The following is a 27,464-nucleotide window of genomic DNA, read 5'->3' as shown; positions in this document are numbered from 1 at the left end:
GTCAACCACTTGTATACTTGACTCTTGCCACCCATTGCTTATTTTGTCTAGCAGGGAGTCGGTCCATGAGAGCTGTACGTGTCTGATGGAGGCAGCAGTCTCAGCTTCTTTAAAATATTACCCCTGAAGAAATCTAGCCTATAAGTCAGCGGTGAAAATTCCCTTCCTGGCCAAGGTGATCACAATATCAGTACATCAGTAATAAAAAGATTTGGATTACAATAATCTCACTTTGGGATTTTTAGTTGGGTTTCAGGGCTAGATTTGGGGCAGAAACTATGCTTGGCATGACCTTTGTTGAGAAAAAGACGAGAGGGCTGCTTCCTTATTGATTCTCCTGGACCTCGCAGTGGCTTTGGATACAACCAGCCTTCTGTATATAGCTTTCTACATTACGTCTGGGAGACAGGAGGTGCTGCTTGATGGTTCTGCTCCTTTTGGGATAGCCATTTCCAGAAGACAGTGCTGGGGGGTTATTGCTGGATCCCCTGGCGGTAGTGCTTTGATGTTCAGCAGGGTTCTGTTCTTTTACCCATGCTGTTTAGCATCTCCATGAAATACTAGGTCATCTGGAGATCTGTTCTGAGGTGTCACCAGTATGCAAATGACACTCAACTTTAATCTCTCTCTTTCATCAGATGCTGGAAATGCTGTGGTTGTCCTGAAGCAGAGCTTGGGCATGGGTTGGATGAACTGGCTAGAAAAGGGTGAATAAACCAAGTTCCAATCGAGATAAAAACAGTGTCGTGTTGGTTGGTGGCTCATTCATCCAACCACTGAAGTGAATGATGTCCAGTTTGTTCTAGATGGAGGTGCCGTCTAGGGGTGCTTAGTAATCCACTGTTGTTGGAAGCTCAAGTAGCACCTGCAGCTTGAAGTGTCTTTTAGCAGCTTCAACTGATGCACCAACTGTAACCTTGTCTGGATCGAGTTGGCTTGACCACAATTTCCCACAATCTAGTAACCTCCCACTTACCATGGCAATGTATTGTATGTGGGGTTGCCTATAAAAGTAAGTCTCTAGAAACTGTGCTTCGTCAGCTGTGATGGCTTCCAGTCCATTTCTGGGCCCAAAATGAAATATTGGCTTTCATCTTTAAATCCCTAAGTGGTTTGGGCTGAGGTTACCTGAAAGACCACCTTCTCCCATATTTAGCTACACAAACCTTAAGGTCCTTTTTGGAGACGCTGCTTGGGGTGCATCTTCCTCACCCCAAATGACTTAAGGCAGGTTAGTATGTAGCGGGTGGAACTAGGAACGCGGGTGGCGCTGTGGTCTAAACCACTGAGCCTAGGGCTTGCCAATCGGAAGGTCGGCGATTCGAATCCCCGCGATGGGCTGAGCTCCCATTGCTCAGTCCCAGCTCTTGCCAACCTAGCAGTTCGAAAGTACGTCAAAGTGCAAGTAGATAAATAGGTACCACTCCGGTGGGAAGGTAAATGTGCACTGCTCTGCTTTCGCCAGAAGCAACTTAGTCATGATGGCCACATGACCCGGAAAAACTGCCTGCAGACAAACACCGGCTCCCTCAGCCAGTAAAGCGAGATGAGTGCTGCAACCCCAGAGATGTTCGCGACTGGACTTAACTGTCAGGGGTCCTTTACCTTTTTTTAATACCAGTTATAGTACACAGCCTTTTCAGGGAAGCTAGCCTGGCACATTCTGGCCCCAGCCGAACATCTGTCTGTTTACTCATGCCTTCCAAAAAAATTGTGTGCTCCAGGCCTCTCAGTTTTTAATTAAATAATAATAATCTTGAGGGTGCTGTGTGCAAATGTTTTTGCTGTATTTGTTTCGCTTTGATTTTATGCTTTCTGTTTTATATTTACATTATTTCTATTGTAAGTTGCACAGACTTTTGTGTTATGCAACAGGATACAAAAGCTGGAGAGAGAGATGATAGATAGATATAGTAATAGTGGTGTACATAGAATAAAAATAAGAACGTGCACTTCATGGGCTTCCAGCTGTTTTTCTGACCCAATTCAAAGTGCTAGCATTAACCTATAAAATCTCAAAATGGTCTGGAGCCAGATAACTGAAAGCGACCACTTGTCCCCAGTATGAACCTGTTAAGATGCTTAAGTCATCGCCAAAACCTTGCTCCCCCTACTCTGAAATTAGACATCTTTTTTGGTGATAATATTCAGACTTCTTCCGCCTCAGGGAGGTTTGATGTAACCTCAACTCTCCCTTCTTTAAAAGTAAGTAAGAGCTTTCATTTTAAGAAGGCTTTTGTTGTTAGGGTTAGGCATGATTTTTATATCATTTTATTGTTGCACTGGTGCAATCTGGATTTTTTTTTAAAAAAATATTTAATTCCACAGTATTTAAATTATGCTATATTGCAATGCTACCAAAGCCTTATAGTTAGCCATCTTGGATTTCTGGCACGAAGCAAAGGGCAGCACATCAATGGTTTAAATAAACTGTTTATTGTGTAAAGAATCTTCTATTTACTTTCAAGTGTCATCTCCGAAAGTCTACTGAATGTACTGCAAACATCATATAAGACTTGGGCTAATGTAGGAGAACAGTGAGGGACGCAGGTGGCGCTGTGGATTAAACCACAGAACCTAGAACTTGCCAATCAGAAGGTCGGCGGTTCGAATCCCCGCAACGGGGTGAGCTCCTGTTGCTCAGTCCCTCCTCCTGCCAACCTAGCAGTTCGAAAGCACGTCAAAGTGCAAGTAGATAAATAGGTACCACTCCGGTGGGAAGGTAAACGGCGTTTCCGTGCGCTGCTCAGGTTTGCCAGAAGCGACTTAGTCATGCTGGCCACATGACCCGGAAGCTGTACGCTCCCTCGGCCAGTAAAGCAAGATGAGCGCCGCAACCCCAGAGTCGGCCACGACTGAACCTAATGGCCAGGGGTCCCTTTACTTTACCTTTAGGAGAACAGTGAAAATGACAAACAAGTACCATTAAATTTTTGAAACCTTTTAAACACACCTGGACAGACAAAGCACCCAGCTCTAGTTGCACACGGCTAGTCATACTACTGGTTCCTGAAATGAAGATACACAACTTCACGCACATTAAGAGTTCGCTGCCACCTGGACGAGCACTAAGAGGATACAAAGTGCTGTCCAAATGCATATGCATGAACCGAAGCCTGCATCCAAGCTATACCCATTTCCACGTCTGCTGGGTAAAAGAAACAACAAAAAATAAAATGCCAGAACTAAATAAAAAACAATAATAATGTTTAGTATGAATTTAAAATACAGCACCAGGAATTTATGGTACGCATTTGGAATATCTTAAACTATAGGAATTGGGAAATTTCCAGTTTGAATCTCACCTCACTAGGTGGTTTTGGACAGAGAAATGGCCCTATACCCAGCCTTCATTTTTAAATCTCCAAAAAGCCTGCCAAATAACAAAATACATCAAGAGAATTTTTATAAGCTAGGCCTTTGCATTTGTGCAGCCTTATCAATCTCTGGAGCTAGCCAGGCTCTAAAGCAAATGTCAGAACTGTAGCGTCAACCACATAGACCATTTTAAATATATGACAGCTTGATTTAGGATATATAATAGCTTTCGTTATTGTTGGTAATTCAGTATTTCATATGCAATACAACCTACAGTGAAAAGAGCATAATGGCAAAGTAATATTATAGAGATTTTAGAAATTTATAATCTCTAAAGCAGGAGCCAGAAAACATTTTAATCTGTAACTATAGGAACCTAGGAATCTCCATTATACCGAGTCAGACCATTGGGTCCATCTAGGGTTTCATTGCAAAATTATCTCCCAGACCTACCTGGAGATGAAAGGGATTGAACCCAGCAGGTGATCTATACTGAGCTACAACCCTTCCTATAAAACCTATGTTTAAAACCACAGAACAACAGAGATAGTTATTCCAAACAACCTGTACTAACAAACTAGGCTCCTCACCTAACCTTACCGGCCAGCCACACTCCCGGTAAATTATCAGTACCCTATTCAGTAGCTCTTTGCTTGTGCATTAAATGCCAATATGCATTTAACGTCTTTCTTTGGCCAGCACATTTGGCCATTAGAAAAAGAGAACTACAGAGTTGAAACCACAAAGTTCACAAAGTGAACAGAAATCTGAGGAACTGAGAGCAGTGGCAAAGTGGAGGCATTTAGGGAAGCATAAGGGGAGCAATGAAGAATCACATCAGCCTGCCTGGGCATTTGGCGAAAGGGGCTACAATTCTTACTATAGAAAGGCGGCTACAAAAAATGACACTTGGGACACTCATAGAAGCTTTGTTGGTTCTTATTCATATTTATTGCTGGATGATGTATGTGCAGGAAAGAAAAGTACAGCACGTGTTAGATAACAAATAATAATAATAATAATAATAATAATAATAATAATAATAATAATTTATTATTTATACCCCGCCCATCTGGCTGGGCCTCCCCAGCCACTCTGGGTGGCTTCCATAGAAACCAAAAATACAGTAAAATATCACACGTTAAAAACTTCCCTGAACAGGGCTGCCTTAAGATGTCTTCTGAATGTCAGGTAGTTGTTTATCGCTTTGACATCTGCTGGAAGGGCGTTCCACAGGGCGGGCGCCACTACCGAGAAGGCCCTCTGCCTGGTTCCCTGTAGCTTTGCTTCTCGCAATGGGGGAACCGCCAGAAGGCCCTCGGCGCTGGACCTCAACAAGTTTTAGCATGTTGCAGAAACACACATAACTGTGCATGCACGTAACACTCATTTGGCATTTCCTATTAATATAGGAAATGATGTGGTACAGACGACTTTTCTAAAGTAAGTTAGCATACAAAATAATTTTCTAGCTGATCTGACAGCAATTGGCTGATTTGACCATGAAGGTTTGCAGTCAAAACACAACTAAAATGTCATTTACAATTTGGATGCAGCAAGATGGCATCCCCTCCCACGGGATATATTGAACCATAGAACTCGAAACTCTCATTTTTCGGACACTAACAATGGAATTATCCAGCTTTTGCCCTTGACAACATTTGATGCCCCGTCCCCAGGAACCTAATCTTAATGTAAGGTAAGATCTACCCATATAACACAAAGACAACTGTTGAAGCCTAAGGGGTTTAATGGCTTATCTTGTCAAATTCCATGCGGTATACTTTGCTACGGACAAGAAGTATGTTGGCTTGAAGAGGATAGGAATATCTGAATATACCTTAAAAAAAAAAAAAAAGAACTGCCAAATATTTATGATATTCAGGAAAGGAAATCTGAAAAAACCCACACCCTTCACTTTCAAGACAAAATTTAACAAGCCTTGCTGTTCACATAAAAATTGGTAGAATACACAAGATCACTATAAAAGCTGATAAAGCAATGCAACCCAGGAGCAAGGCAAAGAAAAATATGTTTAGTCTGATAACCTCAAAAAGGTCATGGGATTCAAGAGGTTCACACTGCCTATTTGCCGTGCTTGTGAAACTTAAGAATAGCACAGTGTATCACAACACCCGATGCAGTTGACACCTGCAAATTACCCATTTTTTAATACAGTGCCCAATACAACCCTAGGGCCTTATGGTGAAGGGCAGGTGAGAAATCAAATTAACAACAGGAAGGAAGGTAGCAAGTAACTCCTGCTTTATTGATAGGAAATCTGTATTATCTGCCTTAGGTTAACTATTACCTAACAGACCTAACAAGAATGAGGAAACAGATGCAAAAGTGCTCAACTGGCACAATATTCCCTTGTAATAGGGCAAGTCTTTTGGGGGTGGGGGTGGGGGAGGCAGGCAGCCTAGAATTGATACTAACACAAGTAAGCTTCTCAAGCAGACATACTTTCCGTTTTTGGAAGCCTAACCCAGAAACGTGTTGAAAATTATTTTCTTTTCCTTTGTCCCCTAAAAATTAATTGCATTCTTGAGCATCCCTGCTGCTGGTGAACACTGTCTCCTGCCTGCTATGATTTATTTCTAAGGGTTTGGAAGCAGGAATGGGAGAGCGGGATGATCCAGGAGCCTTACTCGCCATGTACCACCATGGTAGCTAGCCAGGAGGAGGAGCTGCTGGCCTGCTTTTCAGCTGTGCGGCAACCCCCACCGCAGGGAGAAATTGAGTCACGGCAACTAACAGGGAAGGAGGAGGCACTGAGACAAACGGCCTCCCCCTCCCCATTTGTGCAGCGTATCACTCAGGCACAAAACGACTGGCCCTTCAAGGAGCAGATCTTGGTTTTGCAAGGAAAGAGTTCAAAGCTTGCAATGGACCATGTTGGCCAAGCTTTCCCTGCTCAGGAAGGATCATAGCTGTCATACCGACTGCAATTCTAGCCACGGAGGCAACCTCGGCCACCAGAGACAGGGCTGGATACAGAAGTACCCCCAGGCCGTGAACCTGCTACTTCAGGAGGAGTGCAAGCCATCCAGGGCAGGCAACTGACTAATTTCTCAGACATGGGAACCACTCACCAACAGTGCCTCTGTCTTCTCAGGATTCAAAGCTCAGCTTGTTCTTCCTCATCCACTTCACCATTGCATCCAAGCATTAGTCCAAGGGCTGCCTGGCCTCTCCCGATTCAGATGTTATGGAGAAACAAGAGCTGAGTGTCATCAGCATACTGGTGGCACCTTACCCCCAAACTCCTAATGACTCCTCCCAACAGCTTCGGATAGATATTCAATGGCACTTAAAGGAACTCTCCTAATGCTACTCTGCACCCAATTCTCATTCAAGAACACACAACGGACTACAGTATCAAAAGCCGACAAGAGATCGAGAACCAGGAGCAAAGTCGTGCTCCTCCCATCTTGCTCTGGCCAGCACTGAACCCACACTGGAATGGATATTAATAGTCTGTGTCACCCAAGAATGCTTGCAGCTGCTCCCCCACAACCCTCTCCATCACCTTCACCCAAAAGGAGGTATTTGTAAGGGCGGACAATTGCAAACAATGTGCAATTTCCATTTTTGCAACAGTCAAAGAGATTAAATGCACTACTGGGGCAGGAGAAGTGTCCTGAGAATCCCTTCTCCTTCTCTCCTTCCCTTGCTGTGCTTTCCAGGAATTGAATAGCACTGGTTTTCCATTGCCGTTTGTTGCTGAAGATTACCGCGTGGGGGAGGGGTGAAGCAGCGAGGAGCAAAAATAATTTTAAAATCAATTTGCTGCATGGGTTCCATTGATGTTTTGTTCAAAGCGAAAGGTTCTGCTGCTGCAAAAATTTTTGAGAACCACTAGCCTAAAATGTAACTGATGAAATGGAGCACACGGAGAAAAGTTCTAACAGTATAAGAAACTTCTCTTCAGTAGTTTTAGAGATGCCATACAGCTTTCAATGAACACATGATAACCTAGTGACCAGGCACTAGGGGAAATAATTCAACCTTCCAAAGCCCAGAAAGAATAAGACCATGAAATGGAGCAGAACAAAGAGAGGGTAGGCACAGATAAGCCCTTTCTTCCCAAATGGACATAAATCCACATAAATTCACAAGAACGGAATCCTCATTTTGCCACTCAAGAGGGATAGGGCGTCTAGCGCAGGTACATTTAAAAATAGCAAGGATTTCAAATATTCAGGTTGGGCATTTCCTTCACCAATTACCAAAAAGTAATACCCCACCCATGATTATGAATTTATCTATAAAGACACCTCTTCTAAGTTACATGGTCCAGATTCTAGGCTGCCATCTTCAGAGAGAAGAGGCAGGAACTGCAGTTCCTGCAAATTCGAAGTTGTTAGACCAAGAGTTCACGGCGTCATAGATACACGTTCCTCTCTTTCAAAAGACTAGCACTGAGTATCTCTGGCTCATTAGTTCAGGGCGAAGGAGGGATACATTACTTGGATGGGAAGCTGTCAGGAGCCACACTCCCATATACAAGTGTCAGACTGAATACAAAGCGATGTTCCATGGTAACATAGATGTATATTTAACTGCACTCAACTTTCCTCTTCCATTTTATCCATAGCTGTCTTTATGAAGGTTATTTTAAAAAGCTCTGAAACACACTTTATCTTATCATGACTGCATAACAGGGGAAAACCAACCAACCAACCAACCAACCTCAGAAATTTCAGAAGAATGCAAAAAATAAAAAATGCAGAGTTGAATAGCGAGCCCTCTCTTGCAGCTATCCAAAGCCTCAAACATCAAAATGCAGTTTGCATCCCAATAATTGCATATATGCAATTTGCAGACTGCATGTGTACTTTTTGTGTATTTTCAAGAAACGCAAGTATACCTCTCTGCTGGGATGTTTCCTCTCCGCTTTTATCATCTTCCAAAGGAAGGAGGTGCAATTGCACACTTTATGCTCCCCACTTAACAGCTGATGGGTGGGAAGAGATCCCAGGGGCTCACTAAAATCTAGCAGTTGGACTTATATGGTCTGTGATCCAGGGGTTGCCCACAGGACAGAATGCTCTACTGTGGTTTGTCCATTAATTTCCACATTCTAGAAGGCACCCTGGCTTGCTTACTCACAAGTGCTCCCCTGAGCCCTGTGTATACATCTTCACACATTAGGAAACTGATTGACGGGTTTATGCATTTCAAATGGTAATGTATTTCCTAACCAAAGATCCAGAAATGCCATGGGTACCTCTTTTGCCAAAGGCCATTTTAAAGAGATTTCTGTTAATTAAGGCTTTGCCCTGTCAAATCAGTTCTGTAGCTCCTACAGTGCCCTTCTGTCTAGAAAAGGACTTAGATCATGTGCTTTATCACCAGTGTCCAGAAGAGACTGCTACACACATTCTAACATAATCCCAATTATATTGTACTATGCAGAGTCTGATAGTAAACTACCCTGACAGCCAACCTTGGTTAAAAAGCAAAGTATAAAAATAAATCTCACTATGTTTCGCGTACGGCCACACTTTTGTAGTGAAGTAGGCCATGAGCAAGTATACTGTCCTTTGGCATAGGCAGAGCAGGATGGAAATTCACATACACAAATGTAAAATTTTAACAGCTTGGAAAGAGCTTTGGCTAGTGCCCACAGAACTATGACAGGCAAGGACTATACAACCTGTGGGAAGAATGAGGAACACTGTTCTCAGAAGCCGGTGCACATGAGAGTGCGAAGCTGGAGTAGATGTCAAGGGGCCTACAATGTTAGCCCAAGCTGAAGCCTATCTGCAAAATGTGTTAAGACTGTCCTGCAGAAACTCCAGGACTTCCGAAACCCCTTCTATAAGAGATCTTACTAGACCCACCCAACCTGCTGATGAAACCTTTCTTGCAATCCCACGAACTATTGGTCACAGAACAAGCCAGAAATGTACCAAAGACGTGTTTGGAGTAATCGTGGGTTAGGGGGAGGTTCTTTTCAACCTCCAAGCGGTTAAATGCTTATACTTTTGATTCTAGTGCATGACAGAGCCACGAGGATGTTGGAATCTGAGAACCATGGTCTCCTCAGCACTGTGCAGCAATAAGGAACATCCCTACCTGCTGCTCACAGAACTTTATGCTAGCCTAGGAGATATAAAGAAATGGAGGAAAGGTGTTTATGAAATCAACTGGCCAATCTGCCCTTAGTGGGTTGACTGTCTCTTATTACTTCTCCTAATGAAAAAAGTATCAGTGGATTGCTAAACAGAGAAGAAAAAGTCACATCACCACTTACCCAACCTTGGTCACTACTCTAAGGATATTCTCTGGAATTCAGAAACCAATGGATTGGTGTTTGTTCATTAAGTATTTAGGGCCACTGCCTGCAGGACCCCAGAAGAGCAGGAGGCCTTCATTTAGGAGAGATTGTGACAATGATCTTTGCTTTCTGTCTACATGATGCAACACAACGTCCCTCCATTTGCCTTGAGAAGTACTAACAAGCTGCCACCACAATCACCCTCAGCTTCAGGAAATTGCCATTATAGCATCCCTGTGAGACCGAGCAGTTTCCTTCTCAAAACTACTTCCCCAGCTACCGAGCCAGGAATCCATGATCATCATCTAGGCTAGGTAATTCTCATCTCAAATAGGTGAGATATCCAACACTGGAGTAATTGAACTGATCGTGGAACTGATCAGATCCTCAGACATTTCACTTTTAGTGTTTCCTCCTAGGGCCACTGTGAGAGCGGCTGTGTCTCCCAGAATAATTTGTACCCCCAGAAACTTCAGTATGCTGAAGTGTAGGCTCTTACAAATGCCCAAAGGGAAAAGGAGTCGGAGGAAGGGAAGGTGCAATCGAAAACCATGCCAGATGTAGTTCAGTCAACCAAGTCTATATGAGTATTTTTCAGACCTTCAGGTTCGTGCAGCCAAGTTAACAGGGAGCGCAGGCTCAGACTTGTTACATTGATTCCATTCCTAGGCAGAGATTATGGTCCAAACTTGCCCATCTGGGAATTGATCCGCACCTCCTCTCCCTAATTATTTCCCTTTATTCAAACACCACAGCTCGCGTCCGAATTGGTCCCAACGGCTCCCTTACCACTCCATTCCCAACGGCCAGGGGCGTCCGACAAGGTTGTCTCTTGGCCCCTTTACTGTTTAATCTTTATCTTCATGATGCTCTTTCCCCTTTGAAGCTAGCAACTAAGTATCCTCCTCACTTAGCAGGCCACCCCGTTGCTTCCCTTTTCTATGCAGATGATGCCGTCATCTTATCCAGAACAGCTGCGGACCTAGCAAATGCAGTTAATGCATTTATCGCCTATTGTAAGGCGGAAGCTCTTAATATTAATTATAAAAAATCGAAAGTCCTCCACTTCACTCGTTCCCGCAAACTCAAGCTGGAACCACTTAAGATCACAGGTGGCTACTTAGAAAAGGTAAAAGCCTTTAAATATCTAGGCTTAATATTTACTTATAATCTCTCCTGGACCACCCATCTACAATCTGCCTCTCTTGCTGCAACCACGACCTCTAATGCCATTGTCCGATTTTATCACCAGAAGGGCGGCAAACACCTTCCGGCAGCAATTCAAATATTTAATGCCAAAGTTGTCCCTAAATTACTATATGGCTGCCAAGTATGGACTACAGCAATATCAGGTAACTTGGATCGCCCACTTCACATGTTTCTGAGATCTCTTTCCGGCGTCCCGAGATGTGTCTCAGGTGCAGCCCTACGACTTGAGTTTGCCCAGCCCTCAATTGTAAAACGAGCATGGAGTCGAGCCATTTCCTATAGCTCCCACCTACTAGCATCGGATCCTCGAATTAGAGGTGGTTTCTCCAATCTGATCCTAAGAGATATCCATAATTCTCCTTGGAAAACTACAATTAATCTCAAATTTCGCTCTCTTCTCAACTTGAACCGCAAAACTGTTTTTAACTTAGAGTGTATTAGCCCGGCGGCCCTACCTCCAATCAAAAAGAAGCTACAGCAACTTGACTTCTCTAACACAGCTTCCCATGCAAGAGGGCCGTGTTCAGGCTTAGCCCTAGCTATTCCACCCCCTGAAGGGATCCCTCTATACTGCTTCACAATTCCCTCGGAGGCTAAGCGAAGGGCCTTTACCTGTGCCCGTCTCAACTGTTTTCCTACAGCAGTTCTCTCGGGTCGTTACTCCAGAGTTTCCATCGCAAATAGAACATGCACCTGCAATGACACGGCTCTGGAGACTATGGAACATGTAATGCTCTTCTGTCCCAACTGGACAGATGAAAGATCTCGGTTTCTAACTCCTCTCCTGAACAAGCTTCATCTCCCAATCCAGCCTTGGATAGTGTCCCTTCTTCTGCAGGATTCTGATTGTTGGATTACCGAGATGACAGCTAATTTCCTGCTTAGTGTGATGAAGAGGAAAGCGGCACCAACTTCTTCTTTAATACCACAGAAGTAGTCGATACGCCGCACAATCGAACTTGTTTTTGTATTCTCTGTCACTCGATGTTTTAAATCCCTTGTTACTTTTGTTATTCCCATTTTTTTTCAAAGTATTCGCCCAGGACGACATCCAGTTTTATCTCCCCACCCCCATTTTATGTTGTTATTTCTATGTATATTATGCTATGGCCACATGGCTAATGCAATAAAATCGTCTAACGAAAATGCTACCTGGCACTGTGGCACTGAAGATTGTTTTCCTGTCCAAAAGGAGGGCCTGGACACCAAGAGCTGAGTGGGGGATAGGAAGCAACCGGAGCCAGCACAGACTCCAGCTAGGAGAGGCTTCAAGTTGCACGGCCGAAACTGAATACAGTGGTGCCCCGCAAGACGAATGCTTCGCAAGACGGAAAACCCGCTATACGAAAGGGTTTTCCATTTTGGAGGTGCTTCGCAAAACGAATTTCCTATGGGCTTGCTTCGCAAGATGAAAATGTCTTGCGAGTTCCTGCGGGTTTTTTCCCCCTCCCCCCTTTTTTCTAAGCCGCTAATCAGCTGATCCGCTAAGCCGCTTAACAGCTGATCCGCTAAGCCGCTAATAGCGCTAAGCCGTCAATGGGCTTGCTTTGCAAGACGAAAAAACCGCAAGACGAAGAGACTAGCGGAACGGATTCTTTTCGTCTTGCGAGGCACCACTGTATTCAGTTCAGTGCATTTATAGAATTATCTAAAAATAATGACTTGGATCCAAACAGTACAATTCTACACATCTGCTGAGAAATACCGTAGGTTCCCGCCTGATCCAGCAACAACCTGAACCCTACCCAACCTTCTTCAGGAGCAACAATCCAAATCCAAAGGAACGTTTTGGGAAGCACAGGGAAGAGGAGGGGATGAGGTGGAAAGCTTCTGTAACTTCTCTCAGGAGCCATATTCATTATCCAGACATAGGATCAGAGTTGGAAGGGGCCCTGAGGATAATCTAGCCAAACCCCTGCAATGCAGGAATATGCAGCTATCCCTTATGAGATCAAAACGGCAACCTTGGTGTTATCAGCACCGGTTACACCGTGTCTGTATTTACAGCAAATTGCAACCATACATGCAATCTGTGATTTACATAGTTGCAACAATAATTACACAGCTTTCTGTGTAGTTGAAATAAACTATAATCTTGGAACAGAGTGTTTAACTTTTTATAGAGATTATTCAATCTATGTACACATACACTGTTGTATACATTGTGATACATACCTTAGTTATTCCAATTAGTTCCATAAAACATTGATATAAACACAAGATGGCATAAATATATGATACTATTTAATGTGAAATTATGTAACAATTTACCAGAATAAGATGCATTTGGAAACAAAGCAGCTCCTTAGTTGGTTGGGTTTTTTCCCTCCTTCGGGTTAGCTTTGAGTATATCTTATACGCCAACATACAAACGTATTCTAAAATGTTCAGAGAAGTTGCCAAACTTTGATTTTGCAATTTTTACACAGCATTTTAACTTGCGTTAGTCCTAGTACAGCTTGAATTGTATGTACATTCCAAGTATTATATACTGACTCGGAAGCTTGATGTATGCTCTTCCAGGTGCTTTTCAATTCAATCTTCTACCTTTAATAGTTTTAATGCAATACAGAGTTCTACACAGAAGGGGCTGACCAAGGAGGAAAGTCACGATAATCATGGGTGGCACTGAGTTATCCAGAGTGCTATTTCAGGAGACACTGTGCATGTGATAGGAGTATCTCTTCCCGAGCATTTTGGTATGAGGAATGCTTTTGTTGGACCCATCTGAGATGAAGTTTCTTTCTGAGCCAGATATTCACCAGCCCTTCCTCCTCTCCCTGCCTTGCACAGCTCGGTCTACCAGTGTGTAGCAAGAAGAGAGGCGGTGAAGTGCAGGAGAGGTGTTCACAGAACAGAAATGCCTCGCTCTAAATTTCATCGCCTTGTTTTATGTGGATTTTGTGCATGGTTTTTAAAAAAGAAGTTATGGTGTTTTATCTGAATGCCACTATTCATTCATATTTTTACCTCGTTCTCAGTTAAGGAAGCTGAAGGAGATGAAGTTTTGCTATAGGCAAGATCTGACGATTCTGCTGCTGAAGCCCGATTTCGCTTCTTCAGGGGTTTACATGCATCTGAAAGACCTGTCATTGCGGTAAAATAATTTGTTTACAAGGTGAACTTGGAATTCTAACGCATTTTCTTGAATTTTGTAGATAACCTCCCCTCAAATGTGTGGGAACCTTTTACACCGGACTTTTTAAACTACCGCAGTAATGAACTGCAGAGCACTTTCAAAAGGCACTAATAGTTTAGAAACACTTCAGTTAAACAAGTCTGCACATTTGTCACTTGTTAATTAATTTGTATTCTATGGAACGTGGAGCAGCATGTATTGGATTTTCCTCAATTTGTCAATTAAGTAGAAACTGGGGTTTAAAAAATACTAGCAAATTTGTTTTCAAGGATAAAATAGTTTCAAAAACAACCTCATGGTGGGAGTAGTTATGATGAAACATGCCACAATACAACACCCAGATTTCTTTTTTAAGCAACAATCCTATACATTCTTACCTTGAAGCATGTTCCATGAGCACAATGGGGCTTACTTCTGAGCTCACATTTCTAGGATTGCACTGTCATGGAAGTGTATCTAGACCAATAGCTTTTAGAGACTGGTTCTCTACCTCCCAGGGACGCGGGTGGTGCTGTGGGTTAAACCACAGAGCCTAGGACTTGCCGATCAGAAGGTCAGCGGTTCGAATCCCCGCGACGGGGTAAGCTCCCGTTGCTCAGTCCCTGCCCCTGCCAACCTAGTAGTTTGAAAGCACATCAAAGTGCAAGTAGATAAATAGGTACCACTCCGGCGGGAAGGTAAATGGCATTTCTGTGTGCTGCTCTGGTTCGCCAGAAGCGGCTTAGTCATGCTGGCCACATGACCTGGAAGCTGTATGCCGGCTCCCTTGGCCAATAAAGCGAGCTGAGTGCCACAACCCCAGAGTAGGCCACGAGTGGACCTAATGGTCAGGGGTCCCTTTACTTTTACCTCTCTACCTCCCACTCCTCATCAATGCTCTGTCGAACTAAATCTACCAAAACGGCATGGAAAAATGCAATGCTAATTGAATGACAAAGGTCTGAATTTGAATTCTAAGAACTGCAAGCAGAACAGAGGTTTCCGGTCTTGTATAAGCTGTTTCAGAGGGCCAGGGGGGTCTTCCAACACGATGTCTGGTGTGTTGTGGCACTGTAGATGCAAGGGGCCAAATGGGCAGTAAGATCCCACTTTGTGCAAACACATCTGGTCTCTGTTCATTGCCAAGTGCGCCACCAGGTCCAAGCCAAAGAATCCTGTGGCATGTTAAAAACTAGCCCATAGAATGACTGAGGGGTGGGGTTCACTGCACTCTACTTTACTAGTTATGTCTAATGAATCACATTCTTCACAATATTAGAAGAAGATATGGGCCAACAACAGCAATGGAGGAAAACAACAACTCATGCCAGCATTCAAACAAGGCCACATTTTTTTCATCAAACTAGGGAGCTGGCAATCTTCAACAACTGGAATTTATAAGAATTTAATTGAAAATGTTACATCAAAGCTTGTTCTGACCACATTACCTGACTGGTTCTTTTGTGAAGAAGAGGTTTCTGTGACTTTAGCTGAGTTTGTTTTTGCTGTTTTGTCATTGCTTGTCTCCCTCTGTTACAAAATAAAAATAAAAATGAAATGAAATGAAAAAATAAAAAACCTAATCTGGATAAATGTGGACATTACCAGGCAAATGTCTTTGTAATACAAAACTACAGAAGATACTACAAAGGTAAAAAACCCACATCCATCTCATTTATATGGAATCTCTTGAAGGTGAGAAACTATCATTCAAAACAATCATTTATTAGTATTATTAAAGGTTAAACACAAACCTGTTGCAGGCATGGTCTATCCAGAACTCTGACTGATGCTTATATCAAGGGTTTCTATAATGAATTTTAGGTGGTGCTAAACTGCGTTTTGACTAAATCAAGTTGATAAAAGTATAAAATGTTCCATTTATGCTTGAAATTACATTGTGTTCACCAAGTTAAGGCCACCCAATTGTATTCTCAATGAAGACTCTTTTGGTTTTTTTTTTTAAAAAAAACCATGTTATAACCACACGCTTTGATTTCATAAAAAAGGGACAAAGCGAGTATTGTGGCAGAGACTGCATGGCAAAAAGGTGCTCATTTATTTCCAGTGTATGGTTGCCAGATTGTGAAGAGCAAAAAAGAGGGTGGTATGATGACTCTCATTTTAAATACACCTACTGGTCATGTTCTGCGGATGCCTGATTATCGTCTTCCAGAGCAAATACTCTATTCCGAATTTTAAAACAGAAAGTGTAATGCTGGTGGTCAACAGAGGAGGTTTAAAGACTGTCTCAAGGCAAACATTTTGGGGAACATTTGCCTGCGAGTGCTCCAACTGGGGAACAAACAGCCTTTACCAAAGGTGTCATGGGCTTTGAAGGCACTCAAACTCAGGATGCAAGGGAGAAACGTGCTAAGAGGAAGGCACGCTTGGCAAATCCACACTGTGATCAACTCCCGCCCGGAAACCTATGCCCCCACTGTGGAAGGACGTATGGATCCAGGATTGGCCTCCACAGTCACTTACAGACTCATTGTTAAAACAGTGTTTATGGAAGACAATCTTACTTGGATACGAGGGATCGCCAAAGAAAGAAGAATAGAATCTGCAATATATTGCTGAGGGGAGCAGAAGAGAAGAAGAAAGTATGAGAAGAGAAGAAAACAAGTCTTCAACCAGCATTAAAAAAATTGCTTCCAGTAGCACCTTAGAGACCAACTAAGTTTGTTATTGGTATGAGCACACAAAAGCTCATACCAGTAACAAACGTGGTTGGTCTCTAAGGTGCTACTGGAAGCAATTTTTTTATTTTGTTTCGACTACGGCAGACCAACACGGCTACCTACCTGTAACTTCAACCATCAGTTACGTCTATGTCTCATCCAGAAAGTATAGCCAGAGACATTTTGACAAATTGAAAAAAATCCACCCAGACATAAATTTTACCCCTGAGAAAGAGAATGTGTCCTGGAAAAATAGGACACATGGACACCCTAATCCAGTGTAAAGAACAGCACAAAACTGAAATAATTTTCTCTCACTCACACACACACCGACAGAAACACCAAGAAGTTGCAATGTTATCCATGATGCTGCACTACCAGGGACAGTATGTTCTTAATGTGGCCGATTAGAGGCTGCTTCAGCCCATTCAAAGCCCTGGAGGGCTCCCTGCCTGCAGCCGCACCTTCTGTCAGCGAAGGCTAGGAAGTACTGAGCTTGCTCAACCTGTACTCTCCCTTGCAACCCTCAAGTATGGCAAGCTCACAGAAACAGCTCCAGAAGGGGTTAAGGCTGGAGTTATTCCCTGGACAGGGGAGGAGCAGGGAAAGACTGGTGGCTAAAAATAAATTTAAAAAATGGGTTAAGCAAGGGGGCAAAAGCCAGTTTGTTCTAGGCTTTCCTTCCTGCTGGGATTCTTGTGGAATGGAGCCCTTCAGCATTCTGAAGAGGCAGAGGCAGCTGGCCTCTTGGAAGCCAAAATACTTATAAGCAAGGCTCTTAAGATTTGAGGGCTGTTTTCGCAGCATTATGCAACAAATATCTGCAAGATCTTTTATATTGCTTTATTGGGCAAATCATAGACACAAGCTGCTGCTGGAACAAAGTGACCAACAGCATTTTTTAAAAGAAAGACAGTTGCACTTGTTGGAAATGACAGGCTGGTGTTGAAAAGCTCCATATTCAAGAAAATGAGGGCTATCCATCAGTTCCTAAACCTTAGTATATTTAAGGCCTTCTTCTCCCCTCCCAGTTGTTCAGAATGCTGTTAAACAGGAACAGAATCCTCAAATTCCAAACAAGCAGAACCCCCCCCCAAATTTGCACTCTAGAAAGATGTCTGAATCAAGCCTTAAATATACTAAGTTGTAAGTTTATAGTCTAAAGGATTGTTCCATGAATGATTAACGCTGAAATTCTGAGTACACATTCAGGTAAGAGTCTCATTTGTTTAAGATTAAGCTTTACTTACGTAAAGTGTAACTTAACCAACAGTTCTGCAAATTCTGGGCTACCTTGAGTAAGAACAACAAAGCCCACCTCATGCATATTTTCAATTTATGTGCAAATACCTCCATCATGAACAAGAACTGAGAAATTGCTGCACTCATAGAATCAAAGAACAGAAAGTCAATGCACTCTAATCCAAACCGAGAAAACACCAGCCCCACAATCAACAGGAGCCCACAGAAACCTACTTTATTGTATACTGATTTCTGATACTGAATTGCACAACACTGAAAGCAATTTTAAGCATGCATGTCTTACCCTCAAAATTTGTTTTTAAAGGTTGTTATAAAATATATCCCATGATCACTGGTGTTCACATGACTGTAGTGTACAATTACATTTTGCATAGCAAAATATTTCAGAAAGTTGCCCTATTGCTCTGCACTGCACAAACTGGGATGCATTCATAGAAGAGCAACAAAGATGATCAGAGGTATGGAAAACAAAACATGAGACATGCTTAAAAGATCTGGGTATGTTTAGCCTGGAGAAGACATTATTAAAAAACTGAAAGGCCATCACACAGAAAAGGGCAAATATGCGTTCTCTTCTGCCAAATGGCAGGACTAGATCTAATGAGCTTAAGTTCCAGGAGAGCTAATTTTGGTTGAACATTATTAGCAAGTGAGCGTTTAAACCAAATGTGGAAATGGTGTGTGGTCTAGCTATGCTCGTTCTTTCTCACTTATTTATGTCCATCTTAATTCTGGAATTGAGGCCTATTAAAATTCAGCATTTCTGCCCCTTTGCTCGTGGTGAGATATGCAAATAGGTCTCAGGTGGAAAGAGGATTAGTGCTCCGGGAATGCTGCATTAAAAAAGCAGCGATGGCTCTCTAAAGCAGTGATATTCCTATATAGTGTTCCTGTGGAAAAGAGCCATGTGAGTTATTTGTTTTCCCAAATACAGTCCATTATTTCCCCCCCTCCTGGCTTCCTGACAACACCTCTCCCACTTACTTGGCAAAAAGGTCCAGAAAGAGTCACATTCAATGATGCATATGACACCCTAGAGGATGTATTCAAATACACCCCAAACTTGTGTTCTAAATTCATTCTGAGTAACCACTTCATAGTTAATGCATTTGTTTGCAGTGAAGCAGAACACTATAGAAACTCTGAAAAACCGAAAGATATAATCAAGTCTGGTGCTATTATAATGTACCAAACAAGCCAACAATGTAGTTACCTTTAGGTAATTCTTCTTATCCATCCTGAGCCTTTTCCTAGGAAGTTCCTGAAGTTCAAAATCTTCTTTAGGTTTCCTTGTCCTCTTTATTGGTTTCCTTTTATTTCCATGTAAGTTACCTTGGAGCAGGGGGATGGGGGGAAACTTACATGAAAAAGATCTAAAGCTCATTTAGAAAGTATCTTGAACTCATCTAGTTTTCATCAGTTTTAATATGCTTTATTAACCCTTAAAAGTCTGGGGCTTGGAAGTCCTGTTTCTAAAACTAGTTTTACAGTACAAATCTTTCAGGGCTAAGCTTCTTATCAAAACACACCACATGGTTATTGTGCAAGTTAACATTCGTTTTCTTGTTTCAAGCAATTTACCAATGGACCCACACAATTTGAAGTCTTACTCTTGGTTTAAAATAATTTCTTCCAGGAATTAAGGTCTTATACAACAGAAGGCTTCAGTTACCCCTGTCTGTGAGATCACTAGTGCCATTTCTCCCACAATTTGGCAGACGGATAGCAATATAGGTAGCATGTGAATTTATTTTGTACGAAGGCCAAGAAAACCCCGTCTTAAATGTTCGATCTCAATCAAAGCCTAGAAGAACAGATGCCATCAACACCCTGAATGTTTACATATGAGGGGAGATGAAGTAGTTAAATTCCATGTTACAGAGAGGTAGCTCCAAGACAAAAGGATCAGCAGCCAATCTATGTTTCAACAGCTCTGCTCTGGTGTAAAGACTTACTTTAAAAAAAGGCAAACTTCTTAGCAGTCTGAATCTATATGGAAAAAGTACAGTGGTGCCCCGCAAGACGAATGCCTCGCAAGATGGAAAACCCGCTAGACGAAAGGGTTTTCCGTTTTGGAGGCGCTTCGCAAAACAAATTTCCCTATGGGCTTGCTTCGCAAGACGAAAATGTATTGCGAGTTCCTGCGGGTTCCCCCCCTCCCCCCCCTTTCTAAGCCGCTTATCAGCTGATCCGCTAAGCCGATAAAAGCTGCTAATAGCGCTAATCCGCTAAGCCGTCAATGGGCTTGCTTTGCAAGACGAAAAAACCGCTAGACGAAGAGACTCGCGGAACGGATTAATTTCGTCTTGCGAGGCACCACTGTAATAGTAATGAACTTCATCTCAACTGCTTTCCCCATCTCAGCAGAAGTGCCTTGAGGAGCAGCTGCTTCATGTAACAGTCCGAACTTCAACTTCAGAACGTAATATGATATCCTGGAATAAATGCTAATAAACTAATTTTTTTTACAGCTACAGATAACTGTCCAGACATAATTCATGTCAATTAGGAAGCTTAAAAATACCACAGCCAGCAGTTATTATATATGCCAGTGCTATCTGAACATAATATATTGGCATAATCTATACTGGCATACAATGGTGATCATTTGCAGACTGCTAAAAACATGCCCAAGCATGAAATACATATTGTATAGTTATGAAATAAGCTATATTCATTTTGATTATTTTGTAGGACGAAGCTATCAGGAAGTTGAACAAAATTCAGTACTACAGCACTCAAGTATTTAATTTGGGAGCCATAAAAATTCTGAAGCCAAAGGAACACAACATCTGAGAGAAAAACAATGATTTGTGAGCAATTACATAAAAGGCAGACTTAAGAATTACTCATAATGAATTAATAGTACACAGCACAGATTTCAATTACTTCTGGATCTTGATCTCCTTTTAGGGGATTCTTGAAACACTTTACGCTTGGCCTCGCCCATATTCTTCTGTGATGAACCTTTAGAGATACAGAATGTTGTGCAGTGTTGTTTGTTTGTGTTTGTTTGCTTTAAAATAGACATCCATTATTTTACACATTAAGACAAAGCTGTTAACTTTCCCACAAGATGTTATTTCATACACAGATAACAAAACTGACTGCACTTTTTATACATTTTTTTTCCAAAACTGACAAACCTGTCAAACACACCTTCATTCCACTCATTGCCCAAAGCAGCAACCTGATGGCTTAAAATTTCCATAATAATCTAATGAAGTTAATATGCTAAATATTTATTACTTTATTACTATAGCGACTACTTTTTACTGAGAAAGATCACTAATATAATTCCCTCCCTTCCTCCTTCAGGTTTATTCATTATTCCAAAGAACTTTTAGTACTATATCAGGATATTGAGTGAAGTGTTAATATCAACCAACCAACCAAAATGCCTTGCAGGCTGTGATGCTATTCTAGAAGACCAGCACAGTGTTCAATTGGTCATTTATAATTTGGAAACATGCATTTCTGATGTTTATGCATGTCAACAGTTTCACTTATTACAAAGGGAAATAAAATTACAAATGACACTGTAATTTTAAGAGGTTTGATTATGTTTAATGATAACATTTAAATGCTAAGATTATTTCTCCTCATTTCCACCATTCTCACTTTGCTAACAGTGAGGCAGCTGCTTATAGACAGGAAGGGAATGAGAAACCAGCAATATCTAAACAGTAGTTTTACACAGAAAAACTCCGCAGAACAATGACCAAGAAATGCAGACATTATTGACTTTTATTGTAAGGACTGCATTCACGGCTATCATCACGACACACCAAAATTAGAAGTGGAGAACAGCAAACTCTGCCCGCCCCCCTACAAGTCTCAAGCTGTGTGCTTAGGTTAACACCACCACATATATTAAACTTAGTTAGAGTATACTAGCACAGTTTTACGTTTACCAGTGTCTTCTTCAGATTTAGGAGAGGTCACTATGGCAAATTTTGTGTTATAGCGTGCTTTCTGTTTTTCACTAAGCATGTTCCACTGTGATTCCAGCAGCTCTTCAATTTCGTCACTTGAGGCATCTGGGTGTTCAGCAATCACCTGAACAAACACAATACTTGTTCAAAGCAGGAATTAAAACATATACGTAGTTAAAACTAATACTCTGCATCTAAAAGTAATAGAGATTAAGGTTCCTTTTCATACTGTGGGATCCAGAAGGCAAAATACTTACTTGTATGCATTTATGTATGCTTATTAGCATAATTTAGTAATCCGAACTGGCTTTACATTAATTTGAACATTTTATTGTGCTTGATGTTATTTTTCCATTCGTGTACAAAGATTTTTGAGTTTATATTATAAGGAAAGGTGGAGCATTTTTTTTTTCTAAACAAGTAAATATGATCTGTAATTATGAAGTGGAAAACGTCTGATCTGACACAGCATCTGTGATCCTCCAGGTGTTGTTAGACCCAAGTCCCATCTGTCTCAGCCAAAACAGTCAATGGTCAAGGAGGATGGGAGTTGTAGTCCATCAACATGTGGAAGGCCACCATGGCCTGGGGTCAAGAAACTGAGCTATGAGTCAGGAAGTCCCCGGTTTGAGTCCTGTCTCTGCCATGAATTCTCTGTTCTCTCACCCTTTCTTCATCGTCTCACGGAAGAACAGAGCAAAAAGCCACCTTCAACTTAGCCTTTTCTGGGCAATGCTGCAGACCTGCAGTTCATCCAGTCACTCAGGCAATTCCTCCTTGCTTGCCCTTGCTTACAGATTTTCACCCTGTGCTTTATTTAATGCTGGGGGAATCACACTGCTAGACCACCCTACTGAGCAGCTGCATGCTTGGTACCACAGCTGAGAGCACTTCAGTCAACCCATGAGTATGGGTGGGAGGGGTCAGCCCAGCAACTACAAGATCTGTGATGTTGCAGCAGGAAATGCTAACCCAGCCCAAGAACTGCCAGCAGCTACATGCTCTGGGGCACTGCAGCTGACAGCAGCTTGCTCAGCATCCACAGAGGGGGAGCTAGGAGAGCTGTTCTCCATCACCCTGAGACTGGTGATGTACTAGCTCCTTCAGAAAGAGTGTAACTCCATCTAGAGCAGGACACATCCCACTCATCCAGTCTAGGTAACCACCCACAAATAGTTCCTCAGTTTTGTCCGGATTGAGCTTAATTTAATTGGCTTTCATCCAGTCCATTACTAAGGCCAAACACTGATTCAGTGCTACACCTGCAGCCGTAAAGAACTAAAGCTGTGCGGCATCAGCATATTGCGGACAGCACACTCCAAAATGGTGGATGATCCCATTCAGTGGTTTCATATACATTTTAAACAGCATGGGGGATAAAATCAAACTCTGGCTTCTCAACACTGAAGGTTCCACAGGGTCGTACAAAACTCCCTAAGTGGTCATCCAGTTAGCAAAGCAATGCCACCCACTCCCAACAGCCTCTCCACAAAAAACCATGGTCAATGGTATCAAAAGCAGTCAAAAAATCAACAGAGGCACACCAGAAAAAGGCAAGACGACAACCAAGGCAGATAATTCTCCATTTTCTCCCAGAGCTTTGAACATGACACCAAGTGACTGACAAACCAGTAACCCCACCCAGCAGTCAAAATGGCCCATGGAGGGTGGGCAAGTTCCCTCAGATGGGTCCAGTTCCCCATCCCTGACATAAGCTTTATGGACTATAATCCAGTTCATCAGAAGCCTGAAGTGTCATCCTAATTTGCAGGGGCACACATCATTTCATATATGTATCATATAAATCATAAAAAGCAGATTCCATAACATTCCATGAAGACATGGGATACATTTAAGGAAATATCAAACGTCCAAGGTTGTCACCTTTTGTTTCAATATATGTTATCAAGATGGTCTGCTGGGGGATTTCTTATGGAACATGCCAACTATTTTGTCAATTTAAGGGAGGATGAGGAACCTGCCTGCCTGTGGGGGGCGGGTGCCCAAATTTTACCTTTGAGGCAGTCCACCCCCCACTTACCCACCCATCAGCTGACATCACTGCCCTGACTCCCACCATCAGATGAAACACTCCAAATCTCAACTAAGGAAATGCTGAAAGCTTTATTGATAAAATCAGCACACAGTCTCAGCATTAGCTCTAAGTATATGGTTCAATGATCCATAAGTAGGAGTTTTTGGATACACAGCTAGACATAATAAGCAAAGGCATCCCAACAATGGACTTGCCCCTCCTGCTCTGGTCCCAAATGAAAAGACTGTTTGCAAGCGGGTGCTCCTGATGGGGAGGGGCATGTCTGCTGGGAGGGGCACTGGCGATGGGACCTGTGTTGAACTCTCCAGCTCTCACCGCACCTCTGATTCAACCAGCTCCACCCATACTCCAGCTACCTATCTGGCTACCTGGGAACTTTGCTATGTAGAGATGGAGAAGGAACTGGCCCAGTTCATGCTGCCTCCCCGAGATTGGCATCTGGCAACGGCAGTGCAGGACTCTCTTCTCTGTCACTACCTGAACTTTCCCCCACTGTCAGCTGTGGGGTCCTCTTCCCCTTCCTGAGAAAGATCCTGCCATTCCCACCCCATCCCAGCTGAAACTACAGGACCCATGATGGCTGGGAGGACTGATGGATGAGAGAAATGGAAAGGGACGTGTTTCTCCTTGGCACAACTTTTCACATGGCGTATCTGCATCTGCTGCCAAAAGGGGCATTTCCCTCACTGATTTGGGAGGGGGTTCTGTACAAATATACATGGAGTCCTCTGCTAAAACAATAGAGGGAAACCCCCTCGTTCAGCAGGGGATTCCGACGCATAGCCCCTCCCTGAATCAGGAAGGGGTGTGATTCAGAACTTCCTACTAAAATGAAGCCCCCCCTCAATCATTTTAGCAGAGGATCCCATGCAAACCTACATGGGACCCTCTGTTAAAACAACTGTGGTAGGGAGAGAGAAAGCCAGTGTTCAGAACCCCCCCCCCATTGTTCTAGGAGCATTTTGAAACAGGGAATTTCATTAGTGCAAGCAGTTTCTGAGCTCCGGGCGCAGTACTGCATCTACAATTTCAGATTAAAACTGCAGAGTGGAAGGAAAGGAGGACCTTTTTCTGCCTCCCCACTTCCAGTCACTCTCTGAAGACTGGATAAGAGAACCTCTTAAGAATATTAGGGGGGTGGGCGGGCAAGAGAAGGACCAGACCATGTGAAAAATTAACATAATATTTTAGCTGCTGTTCATTTTCAACTTTGTAGTCTTCTTATAAAAAAGCATGCCTAGACATTCCATTGTTGCACCCATAATCTAGGCTCCTAGCTTTCATATCTCAGTTTCTAACACTGTCAGAAACTATTCAATTGTTCAAAACGTGAAAAAAAAATGACAAAATTATAGGTATTTAATCTAGTGAACAATTCTTGCGATAGACTGATTTTTGTTCTTTGATATGTAAAAATCTACAGCACTAATTACAGTGATAATGGCCTGGTTTGTACTATGGTTGAAGACAGAGATAGTGAATCTCAGGCAAATGCAGCCCTTTAGTCTCCTCTATCCAGTCCTTTGGACTCTCTAGGCCACTACCCTTTGCCAGGCTACACCCTTCACTGCCTTTACTTCACTCCCTCCTCAGCTGCTGGAATGTGTACTTGAACTGTGATGCCTTTTGCCTGCGTGGAGACAGGAGGATGGAGAGGGGGTTGAAACATCTGGCTTTTGTGTGGCTGGAATGCAGCCTATTGTGCAAAAGGTAAAAATCTGCCTACTTTTGACTCTGGCCTCATCCACTTTTGGCTCTGGCTGCATCCACTCATGAAGATTCCAAAACGTTACCCACAAAGAAATGTGGTCCTAACACTGAAAAAGGTTCCCCCACTGTGAACAAACCAGGCCAGTCTGGCTTGCCTAATCATCCAAACCTGGGCTTGTAGTTTTTCTCTCTAAACCAACCATAAATGGTGAGGTCTTTTTCAGACTTGCCACACCTTATCATGATATCCAAAAGCAGACAAAAGCTGCAGCTAATCGTAAATATGTTGTAACAAGCCAACTTCAAGCCACTGATTATGAAGGTGGCTTGCGCCAACTTTCCACGATTAAGATTAACCACAGTTCAGGGTTCGGGTGACACACTAAACTGCGATTAATCAAAAACAAAAGTGGGAGTTCTTTGCAACTGCGCCAAGCTCTCTTAACAGCTGTACTCATGTTGCCTCAGATATCTTTGGCCTTTGCCTGGAAAATTTTGGCGTTTCACTTACTAAAATACTACTAAAAGGTGCTCATTTTCAATTTATGATTATCTCTTCATCACCAGGAGTACTCTGCTACCAAGACCACTGTTTCTATATACACAAACATAAGATTCAAGCACATATTCCCCTTTCCCTCAAAGCATCTGCCAAGGTAATGATTGAGGCTGCAAAATACACACAGGGCTTAACCTTTCATCTATGCTGTTTTTTCCAACCTAAATCTGCCCTCCAAACTGAGCTGCCCCACCAGAGAAAAGCCAGAACTATCAATGTATTTCAAATAGGTGGAGGAGGAGGGGGGAGACAGGCAAACAGATACTGGGTCAGAGATGGACAACCCTTTAAGTCTGTATACAGAATAGTGGTTGCGGTGAGGATGAGATCTGAACTGGTTTACATTATCTACCTTGACCACAACACTGAAGAAAGGTTCACAGTTCTACCCTCAATAACCAAGACTTCTGTTTTGATTAAAAAGCCCATTTATGCAGGTAAGCCAATGCATAATGCTGCTTTGGGGATCAAATGCTTCTAGGCCATCACAAGTCACTCTCTCAATTTAAACTTTTCACATATTTGATGGCAGGAGAAAATAAGTTAACCCCATGCATTATGCTTGATCTCCTTTGAGGAAAGATGGGGTATATTAATAGGCTTCTGTATGCACACGTGTGCATGTGTGTCTATTTATGAGAGAACAGATAGGAGTTCATTTATTAAGAGTGCTTGTGGCACCTCTGGGACACTATCGCAAGGAAAACAGATAGGCAAGGCATATGAATTAAGCTTCGTAATACAAGTTCTGAAGGCAAATGCACAAACCTCATCTCTGTGCTTCTGACAAAAAACCAAGAACTGAGAAACTGCATCTCCCTTTCTGTTTCGTGGGGTGTACGCAACAACTTTTTTCCTAGCAACAGGAGACCCTGTGCTCCTTTTGGCTTCTCTGCCTTCAAGGACTTTTTCAGGGGTGATATTCTTAACTGGTTCAATGCCTTCGTCTGATTCATTCAATGCAAGCAGTTTTGCTCTCCTCCTCCTCTTGGTAGGAATATCAGATTCTTTCTTTGATTTCAAAGTCTGAGAAATGTCTTCATCTGTGTAAATTTTATCCATTTCCTCCAGAGACTTTACAGCAAGACCTGCTTCTTTTGCCACTTGAGGATTGAGAAGAGGTCTTCCCCTAACGTAAATGAAGGTGTACTTGACTTTTCGTTCCTCTGCTGTCAGGGACAATGCATCTTTTGCTTGCTTAACACCCATTTCCCACTGGGGGCGTAGTTTTCCTGAAACAGGTTTTAACATCTGCAGAGAAGCACACCAACAAAAGAGAATGAAATGAAACCCTTACCCGCAGGGATCATGAAAAATGTCAGACCC

The 27,464-nt window shown here is 42.6% G+C and overlaps 1 protein-coding gene across 4 annotated transcripts in view; it reads right to left on the bottom strand.

The window, feature by feature from the left end:
- Positions 1-27,464, bottom strand: part of NSD2 (nuclear receptor binding SET domain protein 2) — a 73,440-nt gene that overhangs the window by 23,632 nt on the left and 22,344 nt on the right. For all 4 annotated transcript variants that reach the window (XR_014157087.1, XM_081864206.1, XM_081864208.1 and 1 more), the window contains 6 exons: positions 26,907-27,389; positions 21,793-21,937; positions 20,768-20,845; positions 19,092-19,210; positions 15,380-15,461; positions 13,784-13,899 (listed from right to left, as the gene is read on the bottom strand). Coding sequence is in view for 3 of the 4 variants with exons in the window: in XM_081864206.1 (XP_081720332.1) it covers positions 13,784-13,899; positions 15,380-15,461; positions 19,092-19,210; positions 20,768-20,845; positions 21,793-21,937; positions 26,907-27,389 (1,023 nt within the window). In the remaining variant the exon portion in view is untranslated. The remainder of the gene's footprint in view (positions 1-13,783; positions 13,900-15,379; positions 15,462-19,091; positions 19,211-20,767; positions 20,846-21,792; positions 21,938-26,906; positions 27,390-27,464) is intronic.

The sequence above is a fragment of the Podarcis erhardii genome (assembly GCF_964252035.2).
Source record: "Podarcis erhardii genome assembly, chromosome: 5".
NCBI lineage: Eukaryota > Metazoa > Chordata > Lepidosauria > Squamata > Lacertidae > Podarcis > Podarcis erhardii.
This window is presented reverse-complemented; position numbering and strand designations above follow the sequence as displayed.